At 61.2% G+C, this 19,602-nt stretch overlaps 1 protein-coding gene and 1 long non-coding RNA gene across 4 annotated transcripts; one reads left to right on the forward strand and one right to left on the reverse strand.

Moving 5' to 3' along the window:
• Positions 1–368: 368 nt before the first annotated feature.
• ANO9 (anoctamin 9) lies at positions 369–17,988 on the reverse strand. Of its 3 annotated transcripts, XM_023183410.2 has the most exons (23): positions 17,899–17,988; positions 11,601–11,675; positions 11,392–11,514; positions 11,038–11,183; positions 9,740–9,789; positions 9,588–9,646; positions 9,435–9,508; positions 8,881–9,015; positions 8,695–8,791; positions 8,372–8,432; positions 8,183–8,265; positions 7,696–7,800; positions 7,445–7,609; positions 7,328–7,364; positions 7,059–7,170; positions 3,688–3,745; positions 3,405–3,502; positions 3,180–3,322; positions 2,925–3,077; positions 2,055–2,202; positions 1,326–1,427; positions 1,158–1,251; positions 369–1,028 (listed from the first exon to the last, which is right to left on the reverse strand). In XM_023183410.2, exons 1-23 carry the CDS (start codon positions 17,902–17,904, stop codon positions 810–812), a joined length of 2,343 nt encoding a protein of 780 aa, XP_023039178.1. In that variant the 5' UTR covers positions 17,905–17,988; the 3' UTR covers positions 369–809. The 3 variants fall into 3 exon arrangements, 2 of the variants coding, with proteins under 2 accessions (XP_023039178.1, XP_023039179.1); XR_002724709.1 differs by lacking the exons at positions 369–1,028; positions 1,158–1,251 and adding an exon at positions 1,658–1,753 and having other exon boundaries at positions 1,302–1,427; XM_023183411.1 differs by lacking the exons at positions 369–1,028; positions 1,158–1,251; positions 1,326–1,427 and adding an exon at positions 1,436–1,753.
• LOC116418991 lies at positions 9,311–12,735 on the forward strand. The gene is made up of 3 exons (XR_004229245.1): positions 9,311–9,813; positions 10,198–11,545; positions 11,789–12,735. It is a non-coding gene; the product is annotated as an uncharacterized LOC116418991 (long non-coding RNA).
• Positions 17,989–19,602: the final 1,614 nt, after the last annotated feature.

A 19,602-nucleotide genomic window follows, 5' to 3' on the forward strand; every position in this document is an offset into this window, starting at 1 on the left:
ACCAGCCCAGCCAGCCTGCAGAGCCCCGGAGCCCCAGAGCCTTGGGGACTCTTTGGAGCGTCCACCGCCCTCAGGGTTCTGCGCGCCCGCCCCTACCTCTTCCCTTTCCTCCAGGAAGCCTGTCTTGACCCCCACTACACCCCCAAGTGACCCCGATGTCTTCTCTTGCTACTCTCAACACCCCAGGTGCAGGGAGGAGAGGACTCCCATAGGCGCCCCTCCCTTGGAAGCCCATGGAAAACCGGAGAAGGGACAGGCGGCCTGCGGTGGCCTCACCTGGTTCCAAACCTTCCACACTCTGGGTCTCAGTTTCCCATCTAGCCCTGAGGGCAGATATAATCCACTGGGGACTCAGCCAGGCCAGGAAAGCAAGACAGACAGGTTTAATTTTATTACAGAAACTGCTGCTGGCTGAAGGGAACAGGCCAGCGAGGTGGGCTCAGGCTACCCCCAACAGCCAGGATGGGGGCATGGCCGGATCTGGCGCCCAGAAGTCAGAGGGAGGCCCAGGAAACTTGCGCCAGTTCTCCTGCCTTGTGGCTGCCTGAGGAGCCCCCACTCCCACTTCCGTGGGTGCCCAGGGTCACCCAGAGTTCAAGTCAGGTCTGTGCCAAGCCTGAGAGCCCCCACAAAGACGAGCAGGCGGAACAGGCCGGCGGCGCCCAGATGCCCTGAACGTACAGGGGACTCCTGCGGCCCCCCATGGGCATGGCCTTTTTACTCCCACCAACACGCATAGCGGTGGGCTGGTGGGAGGTGCTGGTGGTGGCACCGTTTCAGCTCCTGATGGCCTGAGACGGACTCTGGCCCTACACATCTGTGCTCCTGGCACTGAAGATGGAGGCTGGGGTGGGATGGGCGGGCATCGGGGGCCGAGAGCCTGCCCCCACCTCGCCCAGCCTCTGCCTTCCATGCCACATCTTCTCACGCAGCCTCTGGTACTTCACCTCCAGAACCTTGTTCTTCACTGACTGAGGGACGTCGGGCACGAACCAGGCGGCAATGAGCTTGATGCACAAAGCCACATGCTAGGGGCAGCACAGGAGAGGTCCAGCAGGATCAGGGCCAGCAGGCATTTGGGGGTTCCGGGCCGGGGAGGAGGGCTGGAGAGAGAACTGCCCAAACCCACTCCAAGGCTTCTCCCGGTTCTGGCTCACCTCAAAGAGGATGACGAAGGCCAGGCGGATGGCCAGGAGGAACCAGAACTGCTCGGAGAAGTTGTAATCGGGGGGATTGCGGTAGTCCCTGTATCTAGGGTAAGGAAGTACCTGAGGTCAGGGGTCAGGAGTTCAGAGGGCATTCTTGGGGGATGGGGAGTTCCAAACCTGCACAGAGTCACGTTTTCTGAGCCCTCAATCCTATCGGGGTCCTGGAAGTCCTTGGTGTGGAAGACGGACAGGCTGTGGTTGACGTAGCCCTTGAGGCAGCTGGGGAGAGGGGAGAAGAGTGTGGGGTGGGGTGTCTTCCAGGGCGGCCCCTTCAGGCCCCGGGGTGCTTCTAGCTTGTGTAATGGAGCAAACAGTGAGGTGGGGGCCACACCACAGACTGCCTCCAGTGGGACGGGGCTCCCAGGCCAAGCACATCTTCACATCCAGGGGCTTGGGGGTGCTGTGGGGACTCTGGACATCACCAGCCACTTTCCCTGCCAGGGACTGACCCTGGGGACCCAGTCTGGTTTGGTGGTTCCTCCAGGTCAGAGAGCTGGATAAATCAGAAGAGGACACGCAGAACCTCACATCGGGAGGGAGCTGTTCTGGACACACAGAACCTCATATCGGGAGGGAGCCATTCTGGCAGGGCCTGCTCAGGAGGCAGTCAGGTCTGGGAACTTCACCCCCAACTGCAGTCCTGGCCAGTTATCCCTGACCTCCAGCGCAGGGCCTGCAGTCAGTGGGCACAGGGCAGGGGCCACCCCCAGGCCCCAGCCTCATTAAAGCCCCAGCGGGTATTGACAGATGCAGCCATTCCCAGGAGAGACAGTCTGGGTTTCCCCAGGGCTTGGCTGTCGTGGGGCCAGTTTCTCCTCGGGGTGTCCAGACACTGTGAGGCCTTACTCGACGGTAGAGTTGGCTTCTTTCAGGCATGGGCTGTAGCGGTACTTGTAGACCACTCGGGGGATGAACTCAGATGTGAAGGCAATGATCATCCCGTTGGCAATGACCGCCAGCACACCAATGGTCTCCAGCACCTGCAGCCAGGTCCCTGCACCAGAGCAGTGGACAAGCAGTCTGCCTTGTCTCCCTCGGCTGGTTCTGCCCCCCACCCCCGGCCAACGAGGGGCCTGCCATGTCTCTGTGCATGGCGTCCCATTGCAGCCCTAGGGCCACAGTATTCATGAGGAAGTCCCCAGCCATGGCAGAGCATGGCCTCAGCACTCCTGCATCCCTCACCCTGATGTGGACAGGGAGGGACCCAGGACCCTCATCCCTCCATCTTCCTGAACTTCTCCCCCAAGCCACTACCTCGTGGGTTCCCACCCCGGGGTAAGACCTTGTAACCTGGGCCCCAAGACTGGGGGCCTCCCTAACACCTCTCTCCCTTTCCCCACATCCAGCGCCCCAGCCCCTGTGGCTCCCCTGCTGCCTGTCCGTCTCAGCGTGGCCAGTCTTGGGACAGAGGCCGGCTGCTCTGTTCCTGCCCCAGCCACTGGCAGAACCTGGGTCCCACTTGGGGACGTCAAGCCCCTCCGTGAGATCCTGAAGGTTTGTGGGAGGGGCCTACAAGGCGCCCCGCCCCGCCCACTCCGGGACCCTCCCACCCAGGCTCAACCTGCATCTGAGGCCCAGGCCCTGGGAGGAGGGCTGGGGGCTGTCTGCGGAGGGAGATCACAGAGATTATTTCCAGCTGAGCCGGCGTGGCCAGCGGGAAGCCCACAGGCCTGAGGCCGCCCGGTTCCCACCCATCCTGCACCCGCGGGGCCTGACCGATGTCCTTGGCCTTGCGCGGCACCAGGCGCCGCTGCAGCCAGACCATCTTGATGGCGTCGAGGCGGATCTGCACGAGGTTGCTGAAGAGCGCGAGCAGCGGCGCCAGCGGGAAGGCGGCCACGAAGATGGTGGTGAAGCCGTACTGGATCACTGCGGGGTGGGGGTCAGGCTCGCCGGCGCCCCGCGCTCATGGCCGTGGACCCCCGCCCCGCGTTAGTCTCCGCGAACCCCCGCCCCGCAGCGCCCACGCACTCATCTCCATGAACTCGTCGAACAGGCTGAAGACGTTGACAGGGTTCAGAAGGTAGTTGCGCCTCCAGTCCCTGAGCTCGGGGTCCCGGGGCAGGTGCCGGGCCTCGGAGGCCCGCAGAGAGCGGAACTTGTGGGTCACCCACCTGCGGGGAGAGCTGCGTGGCGGGGAGGGCGCAGGGGCGGAGGGGCCTGGGGCTCCCGGGGCTGGGCGGGGTCGGCACTCACGGGACCAGGTACTCCCCGCAGTTGCTGAGTGTCTGCTTCAAGCCCATGATGATGGCCATCTGCACGAACAGGTCCATCATGCAGCCGCTGGCGTGGCACTGCGGGGCCAGAGAGGAGGGGTCAGGGAGGGGTCCTGGGGGAGGGTCGGGGGGGCAGGTCCACCATGCAGGGGCTGACGTGGGACTGTGGGGCCAGACGGGGGAGGGGATCAGGGAGGGGTCCTGGGGGACGGTCAGGGGAGCAGTGGCTCAGGGACAGGGCCTGAAGCCTGGGGGTGACTGACCTCTTCCAGCTTCCACAAGCCTGCCAGGCGCGTGGACTTCCCGGGGTGGCCGTTGATCCTGGGGGGGGAAGGGGAGGTCTGGGGCACTGCAGGCCTGCCTCTGACAGGGTGGGTGCAGCAGGACAGAAGCAGGGAGGAAGGAACAGGCAGGGCAGGCCCTGCAGGTGAGCGGGGCACAAGTGCTCACATCCAGGCGAACCACACCCACACGTGGACGAGCACACACACACACACAAAGGAGGCCACAGGCTCCCAAACTGCACCTGCACGTGGGCACGCACACACACACACACACACACACACAGAGGAGGCCACAGGCTCCCAAACTGCACCTGCATGTGGGCACGCACACACACACACACACACACACAGGCGAGGCCACAGGCTCCCAGACGAACCGCACCCGCATGTAGGCGCGCACGCGCACACACACACACAGGCGAGGCCACAGGCTCTGACACGTGCTCCAGACAGTATCTGTTACAGGTGGCCTCAGTTTCTCCCCATGGAAATGGCACATTGGGTTGTTTTGTGTTTAAAATCACTTGCTTTCCATAATATGAGAAATATATGAACTATCTCAAACCAAAAGTCAGGCTCATGGTCAGTGGTGAAATCCGAAAGCATTCCTATTGTAGCTCACGACACCTGGTATTTAACACGGTTCTGGAATTCCTTGCAAATCAGCAAGAGAAAGATAAAGTATAAATAGTATACATTTGCAAAGGAAATAATGTCTCTTTTTAGAAAACATGATTATATACCTGGAAAATCAAAATAGAACAACTGAAAGCCTGGGTGGATACATCAACTGGGTGCTCAAGTGGATACAAAGTGAGCATCCAGCAGAACTGGCTTGTCTGTGTGGGAAAAAGCTGCAGGGAAATGTGGCATGAGAAAGCATCAGTCGCCCGCAGACACCAGCACAAGTTATACCATAATGAGACTGAAACTCACAAGGCATCTGTGGTGCCTAAAGGAAGAAAACTCTAAAACTACTAAGGAGCATGAAAGACTTGCGTGGAGAACCTTGTTCTTCCATAAGAAAACGCAGGATGTATTTGTAATCAGAGTGAGGGGCTGCAAAGACGTCCACGTGCTCATTCTTGGAGCCTGTGACCACGTTCTTACCTGGCAAAGGAATTTTATCTCACACAGCAGATGGTATTAAGGCTGCGAATCAGCTGGCTTTAAGATGGGGAGATTATCTCGGGTTATCTGGTTTTCCTGGTGTAATCACAAGGGTCCCTCCATGGGGACAGGGAGCAGCTGGGAGCTGGCCTGACTCAGAAGGACTCAGGACCCAGAAGGACTCAGGACCCAGAAGGACTCAGGACCCAGGAGGACTCAGGACCCAGGAGGACTCAGGACCCGCGCCCGGCCACCAGTATTTTTTTAAAGGCACATTTAAAAAATGAAAAGACTTTGCCCGTTGGCTCAGGATGGAACATTTCGCACACTGTGGGTGACTTTGTTGCTGACATGGCCTTTCTGGAGGCCTCTTTAGCAGGATCTATGTTCATGTAAACGCACACTCCCAAGTCACAATTAAACTGGCGACTGCAGGCACGGAGGCTCACATCTGTCATCTCCGCACGTGGGGAGGCCGAGGCAGGAGGATTGCTTGAACCCAGGAGTTTGAGACCAGCCTGGGCAACATGACAAAACCCCGTCTCTACAAAAAATAAAAAAAAATTAGCCAGGCATGGTGGCACATGCCTGTAGTCCCAGCTATTCAGGAGGCTGAGGCAGAGGGATCGCTTGAACCAGGAGTTTGAGGCTGTAGTGAGCCATGATTGTACCACGGTACTCCAGCCTCGGGCAATGGATCAAGATACTGTCTCGAAAAGTAAATAAATAAAATAAAATGACAGGCTGCTGACACCCACTATCAGGTATCACCTTATAGGTAGAAGGGAATTGGAGAGGCCTTCAGTCCACTCAAGACATCAGGCTTTCAGGGGAGACACTCAGGAAGCAATCCAGCCCTGCCAGGAGCCCCAGGAAGCCTCAGGACTTGGTACCCTGGTGGCTTGGGGGCACTGATTCAGAGAATGCAGCCCCAGCTGGAAGGTCCCTGGGCCTCCTACCTGACCACAAAGCCCCCTCAGGAGGACTAGAAGCTCACTAGGGGTTTGAACAACCAAGCACTCAGCACACAGGGTTGGACCAACTGACACTGAGGCCCCACAGTGTCCTCCCCAACCCCAGCCCCAGGCCCAGCACATAGACAGCGTCCTTCCACCTGCAGACAGGAGACCAGGGTTCGCCCCCAGGAACTTCCAGAGTGAGAGGTCCACCAGGAGATACACGGCCCACAGCAAGCCATGGTGCACGCCTTTCCCAAGACGGATGGAGGTCAAGAACCAACATCTACAGGGCCAGGCGCGGTGGCTCACACCTGTCATCCCAGCACTTAGGGAGGCCAAGGCAGTGGGTCACCTGAGGTCAGGAGCTCAAGACCAGCCTGGCCAACACGGTGAAACTCCATCTCTACAAAAAATACAAAAATTAGCCAGACGTGGTGGTGGGCGCCTGTGGTCCCAGCTACTCGGGAGGCTGAGGCAGGAAGCAGAGGTTGCAGTGAGCCAAGATCGCGCCACTGCACTCCAGCCTGGGTGACAGAGTGAGAGTGAGATTCCATCTCAAAAAAAAAAAAAAAAAAAAGTAAAGCTGCAGCCAGCATCCCTCTCACCTCACCTTCCTAATTAGTGAAATGGGCCTTTCTGGCTCCATCAATCAATATGCACCTTTTTTTGGCCAGGTGCAGTGGCTCACACCTGAAATCCTAATACTGAGACTGAGGTGGGAGGATTGCTTGAGCCCAGGAATTCCAGACCAGCCTGGGTAACACGGTGAGACCCCATTTCCACAAAAATTATTAAAATTAGCTGGGTGTGGTGGTGCACGCCTGTAATCCCAGCTCCTCATGAGACCCAGGAGGTCAAGACTACAATACAGTGAGCCAACATTGAGCCACTGGACACCAGCCTGGCGGCAGCGAGACCCTGTCTCTCTCATGTATATGAGGATGTGTGGACAGGCAGACCCAGGAAGACACCGAGTGCATTTTCAGCATTAAGAGCAGGTGCCATTATTCCCAGGACAAAGCCATTTCTACCAGTGCTGTCACGTGCCTGCAAATGCATGAAGAAGCCTGGGAGGCCACCAGACTGTCTTGATGCCACCTCAGGGCCTGGAATTTACGAGCTGGGCTGACTGCAGGCTTCGTTCACGTGTCTCTAGGTTGGATTTCCACTTGCTCTCAGCAGAAATTATTTTTAAAATTAAAAGAATGGATATTGCCACTTTAAAGGCAGTGGAACAAGCCCTCGTGAGTTGGGTTGGAGGCAGCCTGGCGCCGGCCCTACCTGCCCAGGATGAAGGCGATGTAGATGAGAGATGAGAAATGGGTGAAGAACTGCAGCGTGAAGAAGCGGATGGTGAACGTGCTCTCTCGCTCCGAGAGGGTCCTGGGCATCTCTGGAACGGAACGGGCCCTCACCTCTCTCCCTGCTCATGGGAGAGGCCCTGGGGCAGCAGGAAGGGCCCCCTCCCCTGCTCTCTGACCACAGCTCCAAGGCCCAGCCCTGAGTCCTCCCGCCGGGTCCCCCAAGAGGGCCTGGGGTCGTCTTCTCACCGAAGTCACAAAGCTTCAGGGCCACGTACTTGTTGATCTGCGGAGGAGGGCACCGAATGGGCTCACTGGGGCCACAGCAGACCCCCCAGCTCAGGCCTGCCCCGCTCCCGGCCCCACCTTGGTCATGATGATGATGGTCACATAGTGCACCAGGGCTCCGGTCACCACCACTGCCGTGGTCACCTGATCCTCCAGGAAGGGCAGGGCCGAGCTGCTGAAGAGTGCAGAGGCCAGGACGCGGTAGACCACCAGGATGTGGGCCATGCCGATCATGAGGCAGATCTGCGGGACGGCTGTGGTGGGCGGGGGCCAGGGCAGGTGCGCAGCCCGGGTCTCCATCCAGCCCCACCGCGGTGTCCCCCGAGTACCATGATCAGGGACAGGATGAGGATGACAGTGCTGCGCAGGTAGGAGTGCTGGTATGGCTGGGGCTTGTAGTCAGGGCAGTTAATGAGCTGAAGTGCCATTTCCTCCTGGGGACAGCACCAGGCAAGCCTCAGACACGGGACACGCCTCACAGGGGGACAGACGGGACACACGCCCCACACGTGGAGAGACGGACACAGGGACATGCCTCACAGGGGGACAGATGGGACATACGCCCCACACATGGGGACACAGGCACAGGGACACACCTCACAGGTGGACAGACGGGACACACGCTCCACACGTGGAGAGACAGACATGGGACACGCCTCACAGGTGGACAGACACGGGACATACGCCCCACACATGGGAAGACAGACACGGAACACACGCCTCAGACACGACAGGCATATGTGGGCTGTGCAGGGTACCGGGCGCCCACAGCCTGTGCCCAGGTCCGCCTCAGCTGTGCTGCCAGCTCCACCTCACCTGGTCTTCGTCCCACACGTACAGGTCCCAGTGCAGGACCACGCGGGCACGCTGCCGCTTCCAGATCTCCAGGAACACCGTGGCTGCGGCGGGGGCAAGGAGGGGCATCACTGCGCTACACCGGGTGGACCTCGGAGCTCAGGCTGGCACTTCCCCCGGCCCCGCAGAGACGTCCCTGCAGCAACTCACCCCAGAGAGCCATGAAGATGGCGAACACCACCGTGCCGTCATTGTCAAAAAGGTGGGTGAGCTGGGGGGGTGATGGGTGGGCCGGAGAGGAGACGGGTAAGCTGGGGAGGTGGCGGGTGAGCCGGGGAGGGGCGTGGGTGAGCCGGGGAGAGGGGCGGGTGAGCCCGGGAGGGGGGTGGGTGGGCTGGGGCTGGGCCTCCCTGTCAGCCCTGTGGGGAAACTGAGCAGCTCTGCAGGGCTCCAGGCCTTGGCCTCCCCACCTCCGGGTGGGTGCACTGTGCCCATCTTCCGCAGGCCCTGGGGTGGACCCAGAGGTGACAAACCTTGGCGAAAGTGCAGGTTTCCGAGAGCCGCTGGTACCTGCGGCTATGGTCGCCGAGGGGACACATGAGGATGTCGTGGGCCTCACAGATCTCCTTGCTGAAGGGGCGGGGATGAGGCTGGGGCCAGCTCCTCCTGGCAGCAGGGCCCACCCCGGACCCCCACGCCCGGCCACTGCTGCAGCCCACCTGATCTGGCTGGCCTCAAACAGCGAGAATCCGCTCAGAAAGACCAAGAGGCCTGTCAGGGCGGCCGGCACCAGCATGTAGGTGTACCAGCCCAGCCAGGCGAAGTACAGGGCCACCTTTTCCCCAAAGTAGTTCCTGCAGGCAGCAGCGGTCAAGGCCCGCCCTGCTGGGCACGTGGCTGTAAGGGGGCGCTGGTGGAGGGATGGGGTGGGGGGAGGTGGCGGTGGGGGAGGGACGGGGTAGGGGAGGGGGCGCTGGGGGAGGGACAGGGGTGGGGGAGGCGGGTCTCTCCTGTGGTGGCATCAGTGAGTCTGAATGAGGAGCACATCTGTGGGCACGGGGACATCTGTGGGGGTGTGGGCAGTGTGGGCGCATCTTCTGGGTGGTGTGTGGGGGCATCTACAGGGGTGAGGGCAGCCGTGGTGGTGTGGAGGCATCCACAGGGGTGGCAACTTCCGGGTGGTGTGTGTGGGTTAGTCTGCGGGGGTGTGGGGGCTCCCGTGGGTATCTGGGGGCGTCCGTGGGGTTCCTGTGATCTCTTTGGGCAGCGTTACCTGATCTCATCAATGGGCTGCTTGCGGAACATGTGTCTCCAGCCTGCCCACGTCTTCTTCAGGTGTCCCTCCCCCTGGCTCGGGTGACAGGGAGTGAGAGCCGCCATCCCAGGGTCCCACCCCGAGGCCCTCTCCCGGCTGCCCATTCCTCACCTTGTGCAGGGGGAACCTGGCCTCGAAGACCCCGTCCTTCACCAGATCCTCGAAGGTCTCTGTGGGTCACAGGGACTCAGGAGTCAGGGGCAGTGAGGTGCTGGGAGGAGGCCGCCCACGGCGCCCGGTCGGTGCCCCAGCCCTGCCCTCACCGCCAGCCGAGGTCTTGGTCTTCATGACAACGAAGTTCACGATTCGGATTCTGAGATTCAGAAGCCAGAGCAGGGTGGGTGCGTGTGACCACGGTGGACCCTGCCTCCAGGTCTCGACCTGCCCTCTGGTCTGGCCAGGCCCAGGCCCCTCCCTGTCCTGGTGGAGCCCCCAGCCTGCCAGCCCTGACCGGAACTCAGAATCCACAACCCACCCAGGAGCTCCCCCCGCACCCTCCTTAAAGTGTTCCCGGGGCCTGACCTGCCCCATGGCGTCCAGGATGAGGCTGGGCTGGGGGCTTCCTCTCCTCCCAGCCTGTCCCTCCCAGAATCCCAGACCACAGCCTCCACCTCCAACCACACCTCCCACCTGCAGGCCCCTTGTGTCCAGAGCACACCCCAGCCTTTATCCGCACACACCCTCCTTATACCCTGGGAGCTGTTCTGTTCTGTCTGTGCAGAGACTGGGGCTCAGGAAGGGGAATGTCCCGAGGCCACACAGCCACGAAGCAGCACAACCAGGTGTCCGACGGCAGAGCCGGGCTCCAAGCCTCCCCCTGCGCCTAGAGACATGGCTCCTGGACCCCAGGGCACCCCAGGGCACGCGCCCCCTCAAGCCACCTCCCCTCCTTTGATGCCCCCTCACGACCCCCCAAGACCCACAGCTCTCTGTTCACGGATGTTCACGGATGCCCTCCACTGCCTCGTGACCACTGCCAGGAGTGTCCTTGGCCGGTCCACAAAGCAGGCTCTGGCTGAGCCCTGCAGGGCCTGTACAGGGCTGGGCAGGTGATGGGGGCATGGAGGGCCAGGCTTGGAGGCTCCCTCCTGGGCTGGAGGACTGGGGAGAAGCAGGGCCTGAGGGAATGAGCAGGCTGTCCCTGCCGGGCCTCTGGGTCTGTGCCTGGGAGGCCAGGGACAGTGTCCAGGAAGGGGCATCAGACCTGGAGAGGAGGGGTCTTCAAGAGACACTGGCCTTGGTCCAGGAGGGGCCATTGGGCCTCTGCAAATCCCGCCCACCCCCTACGGCTGGCTCTGACTCTGTCCCCAGGAACGCAGGCAGCCACACGGGGCCCTCAGAACGCTCTGAGAGGTGAGAACCACCATGATCCTTTATTGGGATGGGGAAGCTGAGGCTCACACAGCCGGTGGTTCTCACACCTGTGGCCCCTGCCCTGAGACCACGCGGCTGTCCTGCCTTGGCGATGCCCGGAGCCTGGCACTGTCTCCTGCCCAGTCTGGACCAAGCACATGGGTGGCAAGGGGTCCTCCTGGCCACGGCTCTGGGTGCAACCTCTCACCTCGTGGCGACCGGGACGGGGGTCGGCGCAGCCAGCTCGGCGTGGGGGGTCGGCCCCTCGGGCTCCAGGAGGAGAGTGCGGTACAGGTCGAAGATGCTGTTGTCAGCACGGATCCCAAAGAACACCAGTTTCTGGTCCTGTATCCTCTGGGGGTAGGGGGCACACGGGACCCTCTATTCCACCTCCAAACCTTCCCTACCTCTGCAGCCCTGGCCCAGAGCCACGGAGCATCCTCGCTTCTCATGCCCCTGCTTCTCCCCAATCCTCCAGCCCAGGAGACAGCCTCCAAGCCTGGCCCTCTGTGCTCCCGTGACCAGCCCCACGCCCCGTGCCCCTCGCTGGGCACCAGCCCACCTTGATGTGGAAGCTCTTTCTCCTGAGCTCCTGAAGGAACTGCTGCTGCTGCACCTGCCGGGGGTCTCTCTGGGTGTGATGATGGGCCACGAGGACACAGTCCCACTGCTCAGAGGCCTCGGCCTGCAGGGAGGAGTCACCGGGCCAGGTGCAGGTGAAGGGGCAGGACAGGGCCAGGCGGGGCCCGGGAGGGTCCCACGGACACCCACCTCACAGGTGCCTATGTCCATCAGCGGAAAGCTATCCCCTTCAGGCTCCACCAGGATCCGGAGGCTCTCTTTGCCCTGGAGGTTTGGGGGCAGAGAAAGGGATAGGAGGATGTGATTGGGGGCAAGATGCCCCTCATTGGCGGGTCCCTGTGTCAGACCACGTAGTCACACACTGTCGTTCCCCACAGCGAGAACAGCAAAGAGTCCCGAGGAGATGGCTGTAGGCGGGTGACAGGCCAGAGGGCCAGGACCTGCTGCAAACAACCGACAAGACTGTGGAGACGGAAGCACGTGAGGGTTCCTGCAAATGTAAAAGGGGAGATGCAGCCCACAGAGGCCGGCGGGACTGTACGGAAGAGGAGCATGGTGAGCAGCCGACAAGGGAGGCGTCGGGAACCCCGGAACAGCCAGGGAAACGCAGGTCAGAGGACCAGGAGACGCCGATGCGCGGGAGAAGCCACAGGCACCCCTGCGCACTCCCGGTGCTGTGCGTATCAGAGCACGGGTTTGGAAACCTGTTGGACTGTGTTTAAAATCGAACACTCCCAGCCCCTGGCCCAGCCCGTCCACCCTTGGAGGTGCAGACACGGGCACTCACAGCGGCCCCGTTTCACACGAGGTTCCGGGGGCTGGGCAGACGGATGGACACCATGCCATCCTCACACAGGGAGGGTCCTGCAGCAGGCGAGGTGAGTGCCTGCAGGGCACAGTGCACGGGGCTCCCGCGGGGTGACTGCCACAGGCACATCCCAGCAGACACAGGGACACGAGAGTCTGGGGCCAGAACCTTCCGGAGGAGGGGAATTTGCAGGGCCTCAGAGCGTCCCCCTGATATTTGTTAATTACTGAGGCAGTCTCCATGCTGTCTCTGGCTGCATCACACCCGGTTCCTGCACCTGAGTCCTTCCCCTCTCCCAGCTGCATCCTCGCCAAGCTCAAGACCTGCCTCCTCCAGAAAGTCTCACTTGACTGCTTGAGCCTGTTGGCCCTTGAGGGCTGCCAGGTAAAATAGAGGCCACCCAGTCACGCTTGATTTCCAGATAAACAACAGAAGGATATAGTATAGATAGGGTAGGGTCGGGTCGGGTAGGATAGGATAGGATAGGATAGATGCCCCAGTGATTGCATGGGATACACCTACACTAAAAATGTTGTTTATCTGACATTCAGCTTGACTGGGTGTCTGTTTCTTTTTTTTTTTTTTTTTCTGCTTTTCCTTTTTTTTTTTTTTTTTTTGAGACCGAGTTTTCCTCTTGTTGCCCAGGCTGGAGTGCAGTGGTATGATCTCAGCTTACCGCAACCTCTGCCTCCCGGGTTCAAGCGATTCTCCTGCTTCAACCTCCCGAGTAGCTGGGATTACAGGTACCCACCACTGCACCTGGCTAATTTTGTATTTTTAGTAGAGACAGTTTCTCCATGTTGGCCAGGCTGGTCTCGAACTTCCGACCCCAGGTGATCCACCCACCTTGGCCTCCCAATGTGCTGGGATTACAGGCATGAGCCACCGCGCCCGGCACTGTTTCTTATTTTGTTTCGCTAAGTCTGTAACCCTAGTCAAGGTCTGCCCTCCAGCCCCCACCCCACACACGCACACCAGGAGCTACTGGTTCTGGGACAGGTCTCCCCATTGTCTCTACCATCTCAACCACAGAAGCCAGGAAATGCATCCAACCAACCCCAGAATGGGAGGCTCTCAGGCAGGGGATTGGTCCACAGCTAGTATCAGTCCTCGGCCAGTCAGGAACTGGGCCGCAGAGCAGGAGATGAGCAGGGGGTGAGCAGGGGGTGAGCAGGGGGTGAACGTTCCCGTTCCCGCCTGGGCTCCTCCTCCCGTCAAATCACTGGCAGCATCAGACTCTCTGCTGTGAGCTGCACATGCAGGGATCTCAGCTGCTCCTTATGAGGATCCAGTGCCTGATGATCTGAGGTGAGCCAGTTTCATCCTAAAACCATCCCACCACACCCACAGCTGCGGAAAAACTGTCTTCTCTGAAACCGGTCCCTGGTGCCGAAAAGTTTGGGGAGTGCTGCTCTGAGGCCTCCGACGCCCCGGTCACGGGGAGACGGGCTCCGCAGACACCATCTCAGCGCCCAGCGCCACACTGCAGCCTCCCTGGGTAGGGAGGTTCTTGCCCCAGTTGGCCCACGGGGCTCACCTGGCCCTTCTGCCCCGTCCTGGACCAGCAGTTCTTCCTGCCTCAATCAACCCTCCCTCTGACTTCCTGCCTGGCCTTCCCAACAGCCCACGGACAGATGCCTGCACTCAGGTGTGGCATGCCACACTGAAACTTCTCCCCCGTCCTGGGTCAGAGGAGAAACCTCCATCCTCGGACAGATATGCAGGGAAGGGCGTGGCACCTGCCCAGGCGGGAGAGGCACCTCTGTCTCAGTGCAGAGGGCAGCCTCGGCCGAGGGGACTGGTGGCCTGGGGGACGTGGGCGTCATGGCTCTGGCTCTGTGGCTTGCCTCCGTAGGAGCCCGGGAAGTGTGTCAGAGGGGTTTGTGGGGGAATGGCCCCTCACCTGCCTGGCTTCAGACCCAGGATGAGGGTCCCTCCTCTGCCCAGAACCCCAGCTCCTCTGGCAGACGCTGAAATTAGAGACCCCCTCCCATCAGCCTGGGCCCAAAGCTGAAAGCAGGCAGGATAAGCCCAGACCCCTGAGAAGGAAGGGACGAGGCAGGGACCCCAGACCAAGCAGGACTTTCAGAGAAGCCTGGGAGAAGGGAGTGTCCTTGGGGATCACTCTCAAAGGTCGGGGTGGGAAGCCATCCTTCACCCCAGAAATGAGGCACAGAAACCTCTTCCCCACCAAAGACATCGTGCAGCCCTGGGGTGATGACCCCACGCCTCTGGAAACAGCCGAATCAGCCCACCCCGGGGAGTGGGGTGTGGAGCCCTCATCACTGACGTGGGCTGACAGGGAGCCCTCCATCCGGGGCAGAGCTACACGCACACCTAGGGCGTGCCAGCCCCTGGCTGCCCTTAGCTGCTCCCTTAGACCAGGCAGAAGCACTAGGGCTGCCAGGTGGAGCTCCCCCAACAGCCAGACAGGTGGAGCCCCCCAGCACACACAGCCAGACAAGCTTCAGGCTCTGAGACTCTGCTGTGGAACTCTGGGCCCACCGGCCTCCAGGACCTGCCGTCCATCTGTCCATCCGTCTCCAGGGCCAGTGTTTACGGAGCCACACCCACCGGCCCATCCCCGGGGCCACAGCCTCCAGGACTAGGCCATCCATCTGTCCTTCCATCTCCAGGGCGTGTGTTTATGGAGCCACGGGAGCCTGGCTTCTCCACACCGCCCTTGGGGTCTTCACAGGTGGGGGCTGGACCACCTGAAGTCACCTCCACTTCCACCCAAGCAGACTGTTCGGTTTATCCACAGTGAGAGGTTTATCCACAGTGAGATGTCAGGGACCCCCATGTCCCCAGTCCATGGGCCGCACCTCCGGGAAGCCGTGTGTGGACCCACAGGCTCCCAGCTCCCAAGGCAGGGACAGGGGCTGGCCCTGCACACTCAGTCTTGGGACCTCTGAAGCTTCAGCCAGCCGTGCCGTCTGCAAACCCAAGAGGGAGGCCAGCTCCGGGTGGACAGCTGGCCAGGCCCTGGCTCTGACACCACCGAAATGCCCCAGGCCTCAGTTTCCTCATCTGTACAACAGGGTGCCCTCGCCCCGGCCCCCAGAGTCACCTCAGCGGTATGCAGACGAAGGAAGAAGGTGGACAGAACCACACACCGTCCTCCCCCGTCCTTCCTGCCCCACAGCCCTCGCAGGCGACACACCCAGTAATCCAGGGCCCCAAGGAGTTGGTGGGGGGCCCCTGGCACCCCCATTGTGGGCATAGGCCAGCATCCAGTGGGCAAGCCCCCGGCTCCCAATGAGGACGCTTCTACAGACACTGTAGCCCGCAGGAGACCCTCCCTCCCAAGGGCTGGAGTGTGAGGACGGAGCTGGGGCTCCTGCCCATCCTTCCTCTTCCCAGTCCAGCCTCCAGGTTGGGGTCAGGCAGAGGAGATGGCTGTGTAGATATGACCCCACCCCGCTCTTGAGAGGCCTGGCCAGGGGGTCCCGTGACGCACATCCCCCAAGGTGTGCATGGGAAGGTGTTTGGGCCTCATCTCCTCCTGAGGTCACGTCAAGCCTCTTGGCCAGAGCCCTGAGCCCTCTGGGAATCTGGCCCTTGAGAACTTCAGTTTCGTCATCCACGGAGGGTCCCCTCCTGCCCCCACCGCAGTCCCAAGCACACAGAGGCCCACCTTGTGAGCCAGAGTGCCCAGCCTCTGCCCAGCCTATGCATCCTCTGAGCAAACCTTCCCCACCTGGCTCTACTCCTTGGAGGCCCTGAAGCCAGTCGTCTGCCCACCCAGCTGCCCAGTCTGTCATCTGCCAGTTCACCCATCCATGTGCCCGTCCATCCCCAGACACTGATGGAGTGACCTGCATGCAGCCCTCCCAGGCAGTGCATGGCGTTCGTGGACGCAGGGGCAGGGGCCCACTTGGCAGGTGAGGAGGCATGGAGCTTGGCATTGTAGGGTAAGAGGTTGGCAGAAGGTGAGAAAATGGGAGCAGAATTCCTGGGAGAAAGAACATGTGTGGGCAGGCCCTGAAAATCAGGGTGCAGTTGGTATCTGGGACTCAGCAGTCAGCACCTCCCAGGGACTCAGCACTCAGCACCTCCAAGGAGGACTTGGTAGCTACTGCTCCGGGTGACTCAGCACTCAGCACCTATGGAAACTGAGTCCAGGGACTCAGTCCTTGGTACTTCAGCTTTGCAGAAGCATAAAGGACAAGAAGGGAGCTGCCAAAAGGGGAGGCTGGAGGTTGGCAGAAGCCAATCAGGGAAGGCTGCTTGGCCAACTGGAGAGCTTGGACTTCAGGAGGGGGCAGTGGGGAGCCATGGAAGGGGTTAGAGCAGAGGAAAGGCATGCTCAGATCCAGCCTGGAGCTGGGACTACCAAGTCCTCCCCGTGTCTGCAACTGTCCTTTTTGATCACCACGGGAGTCTGGACCTGCTCTGTTTCCGACCCGGACCGGTTCACCCCTCCTTAGCAACTTGGTGGTCCCCTGCTCTGGGGAGGTCACCATATTGATGCTGCACTCAGTGCAGACACCCAATCAGCCTAACACACTACAGCCCAGAACTCCTAGGCGTGAGCAATCCTCCTGCCTCAGCTTCCCAAGTGGGACTGCAGGCATATGCCACCAGGCCCGGGTTCAAGCAGTCATCCTGCCTCAGTCTCCGGAGTAGCTGGGACTGCAGGCACACGCCACCAGGCCCGGCTACAACTGTCCTTTTTGAAGGACTGATGCTCTCACTTCTGGCAAACCAGGTGCTGCCTCTCCCAACCCAATCCCTGGCCAGCCCCAAGTCTCTCCTCCACCCCCAGCATGGGAGGAAGGGGCTGGCAGTGGGGACCCTGAGCTCAGGCCAAGGGGCATCAGGTGCTGGGCTGAGCAGCCAGGGTGTCAGAGCTGGATGTGGAGGGCGGAGGAGAGCCCTGGGTGGAGGTGAAGCAAGAGGCCGCCTGCGCAGCTCACGGGTGGGGGCCCTGGCAGGCCAAGAGGGAGTCTGGTTTCACTCTGCACCTCACCACTGCCTCCTCCCTGGGCCGACCAGGTGCTGACCCACCCAGGTGTTGGTCCTGGCCCCAGGTGACCTCTGACCCGCCCAGGTGTTGGCTCTGGCCCCAGGTGACCTCGTCACTGGCAGAGGGGAGAAAGGATGTCTTCCTGTGTGTTCTCCTGCACCGTGCCCCCTTCTGCTCTGCACCCCCACCCCCAGAATCGGAATCCACCTGCAGCCATCGGCCCCCACCTGTGCCTGGGAAGGGCTCCTTGGGGAGCAGAGAGCCCACAGCCCGCCGGCCACTCTGCAGCTCCCAACTCTGGGGCAGCCCATTGGAGCCCACGGCCCCTCCCCCTTAGGGGCCAGCTGCAAAGTCTGGGGTCCTCACCAGCAGCCCCAGCCCCGGTGGACACGCTCCATCTCATATTGAAGACTCTGGGAAAGGCTCCCGGTCCCACACACTTGCCAAGAGCCCGGCCCTGGTGTCCTCAGAATCCCGAGCTGGAGGGAGGAATGCTGCCCTCCTCCAGCGCTTCCAACCCCCAGTGTGTCCCAGGGGTCCAGGAGGCAGCTTAGCTGAGCCGGGCTCTCACCCTCACCATACCTGGCAGCCTGCAGGGACACAGGCGCCTTCCTGGTGGGGCTGGCAGCCAGTGGCTGGGGCCGGGTGGCCCAGGTGTGGGCGTGGCTGGGGGCCACGCAAGTGTAGACCCTTTTGAGCGCAGAACTCACCTGCATGCTGGCTGCGACTGGAGTTCCGGCTGGGGTTTGGCGGCCAGGAGAGCGGCTGCCAGTGGCGGGCGCTCCTACCTGACTTCCGCGTGGGGTTCGCCCCTCCCTCCTCCTCCTCCTCCGGCGTCCCGCAGCCTCTGCGCCTGGGTGTAGTAGGGGAGGAGCTGGTGTCCGGGCCAGGAGAGTCCCCCAGCCCCTGGGGCCTGCGACACCTTCCTGGAGCCCAGATGGGGTCAGGGGCCGGAGGGGCAGGAGGAGAATTCCTAGGCTAGAGTTCCTGAGAAGGGGGTTTCCACTGTGAGATGGAGCTCATGACACCTGGTCCTGGGGGAAGCAGGATGGCACAGAGCCCCTGACAGAGCTGGCACCAACACCCCCACTTGCCTTGCCTCTCTCACCCCTGCTCATACATCCCCATGTTCCCTCCAAAAGCATCCCACCCCAGGCCACGGCCTCCCCAGCCCACAGGTCCTGTGTTGATTCCCTTAGAGGAGAAACTGGGGCAAGGACGACTAAGGACGAGACAGACTCCCAAAGAAACTGTCCGAAACCGAGTCTCCGCTTTCTGGGCCCCAGCTGGAGTCCTTGGAGTCTTGGGGACATGTGGCTGGCCCCAGGCTGTGTAGACAACGGAGGAGGAGTCCCCCACCCCACATCCCCAGGCCCTAAGCACGTTCTGCGCAGCCTGGGCTGAGGGCGGCAGCTGGGCAGTCTCTGGGTGTTCTGAGAGTGACCGTCCAGTGGAGTGCCCCGAGGATGGAGGGGATGCAGGGAATGGGGGCCCAGGCTGCAGGCTGGCAGGCATTGTCTGCAGTGTGTGCGGCGAGGAGTCCGCTTCTGAAAGCTGCTGGGAAGCTGGGGAAGCAGGGCCAGGGCTCTGCAGGCAGACGCTGTCACACCGAACAGCACCAGGCCCCCTGGGGCCAGAGCCCCCCCCCCCCCCCGCAAGCCCAGCAGCCCTCTGCTGTGGGTCAGGCCGAGGGCTGACAGTTGGCTCCCGTTTCCCCAAGGGATCACATGGCCCCACCCCTATTTCTCCTTGGGGGACCTCCTGACAGGCTGGGACAGCAGCGGAGACCACAGCTTTGCCACTTTGGCAAAGACAAGCGAGTGAAGTGGTGGCCGAGGACCTGTGAACTCAGATGGAGTAAATCCAAACGGGACACATGAAGATTTGTGTGCAGAATGGTGGTGGCTTCGACAAGCTGTGTATTTCTCCTGTAAGTGAAATCTGGAGTTGGCCGGGCGCGGTGGCTCGCACCTGTAATCCCAGCACTTTGGGAGGCCGAGGTGGGTGGATCACCTGAGGTCAGGAGTTCGAGGCCAGCCTGGCCAACATGGTGAGACCCCCGTCTCTACTAAAAATACAAAAATTAGCCAGGTATGGTGGTGTACGCCTGTAGTCCCAGCTACTCGGGAGGCTGAGGCAGGAGAATCGCTTGAACCTGGGAGGCAGAGCTTGCGGGGAGCCAAGATCACACCACTGCACTCCAGCCTGGGTGACAGAGTAAGACTGCCTTTAAAACAAAACAAAAATCCGAAGTTGGCTAGTCCTGGACTAGCATGGCCGCACTACAGTCATCAGAGACCCAGAATGCCTTTAGCTTGTTGCTGTGCCGCCTTAAACATATGGTCCCAGCACCTGGTCCAAAACGGCTGCTCAAGCTCCAGTCACCTCATCCACGTTCCAGCCAGTGGGAAGAG

This window comes from Piliocolobus tephrosceles, chromosome 13, assembly GCF_002776525.5.
Source record: "Piliocolobus tephrosceles isolate RC106 chromosome 13, ASM277652v3, whole genome shotgun sequence".
Classification (NCBI taxonomy): Eukaryota; Metazoa; Chordata; class Mammalia; order Primates; family Cercopithecidae; genus Piliocolobus; species Piliocolobus tephrosceles.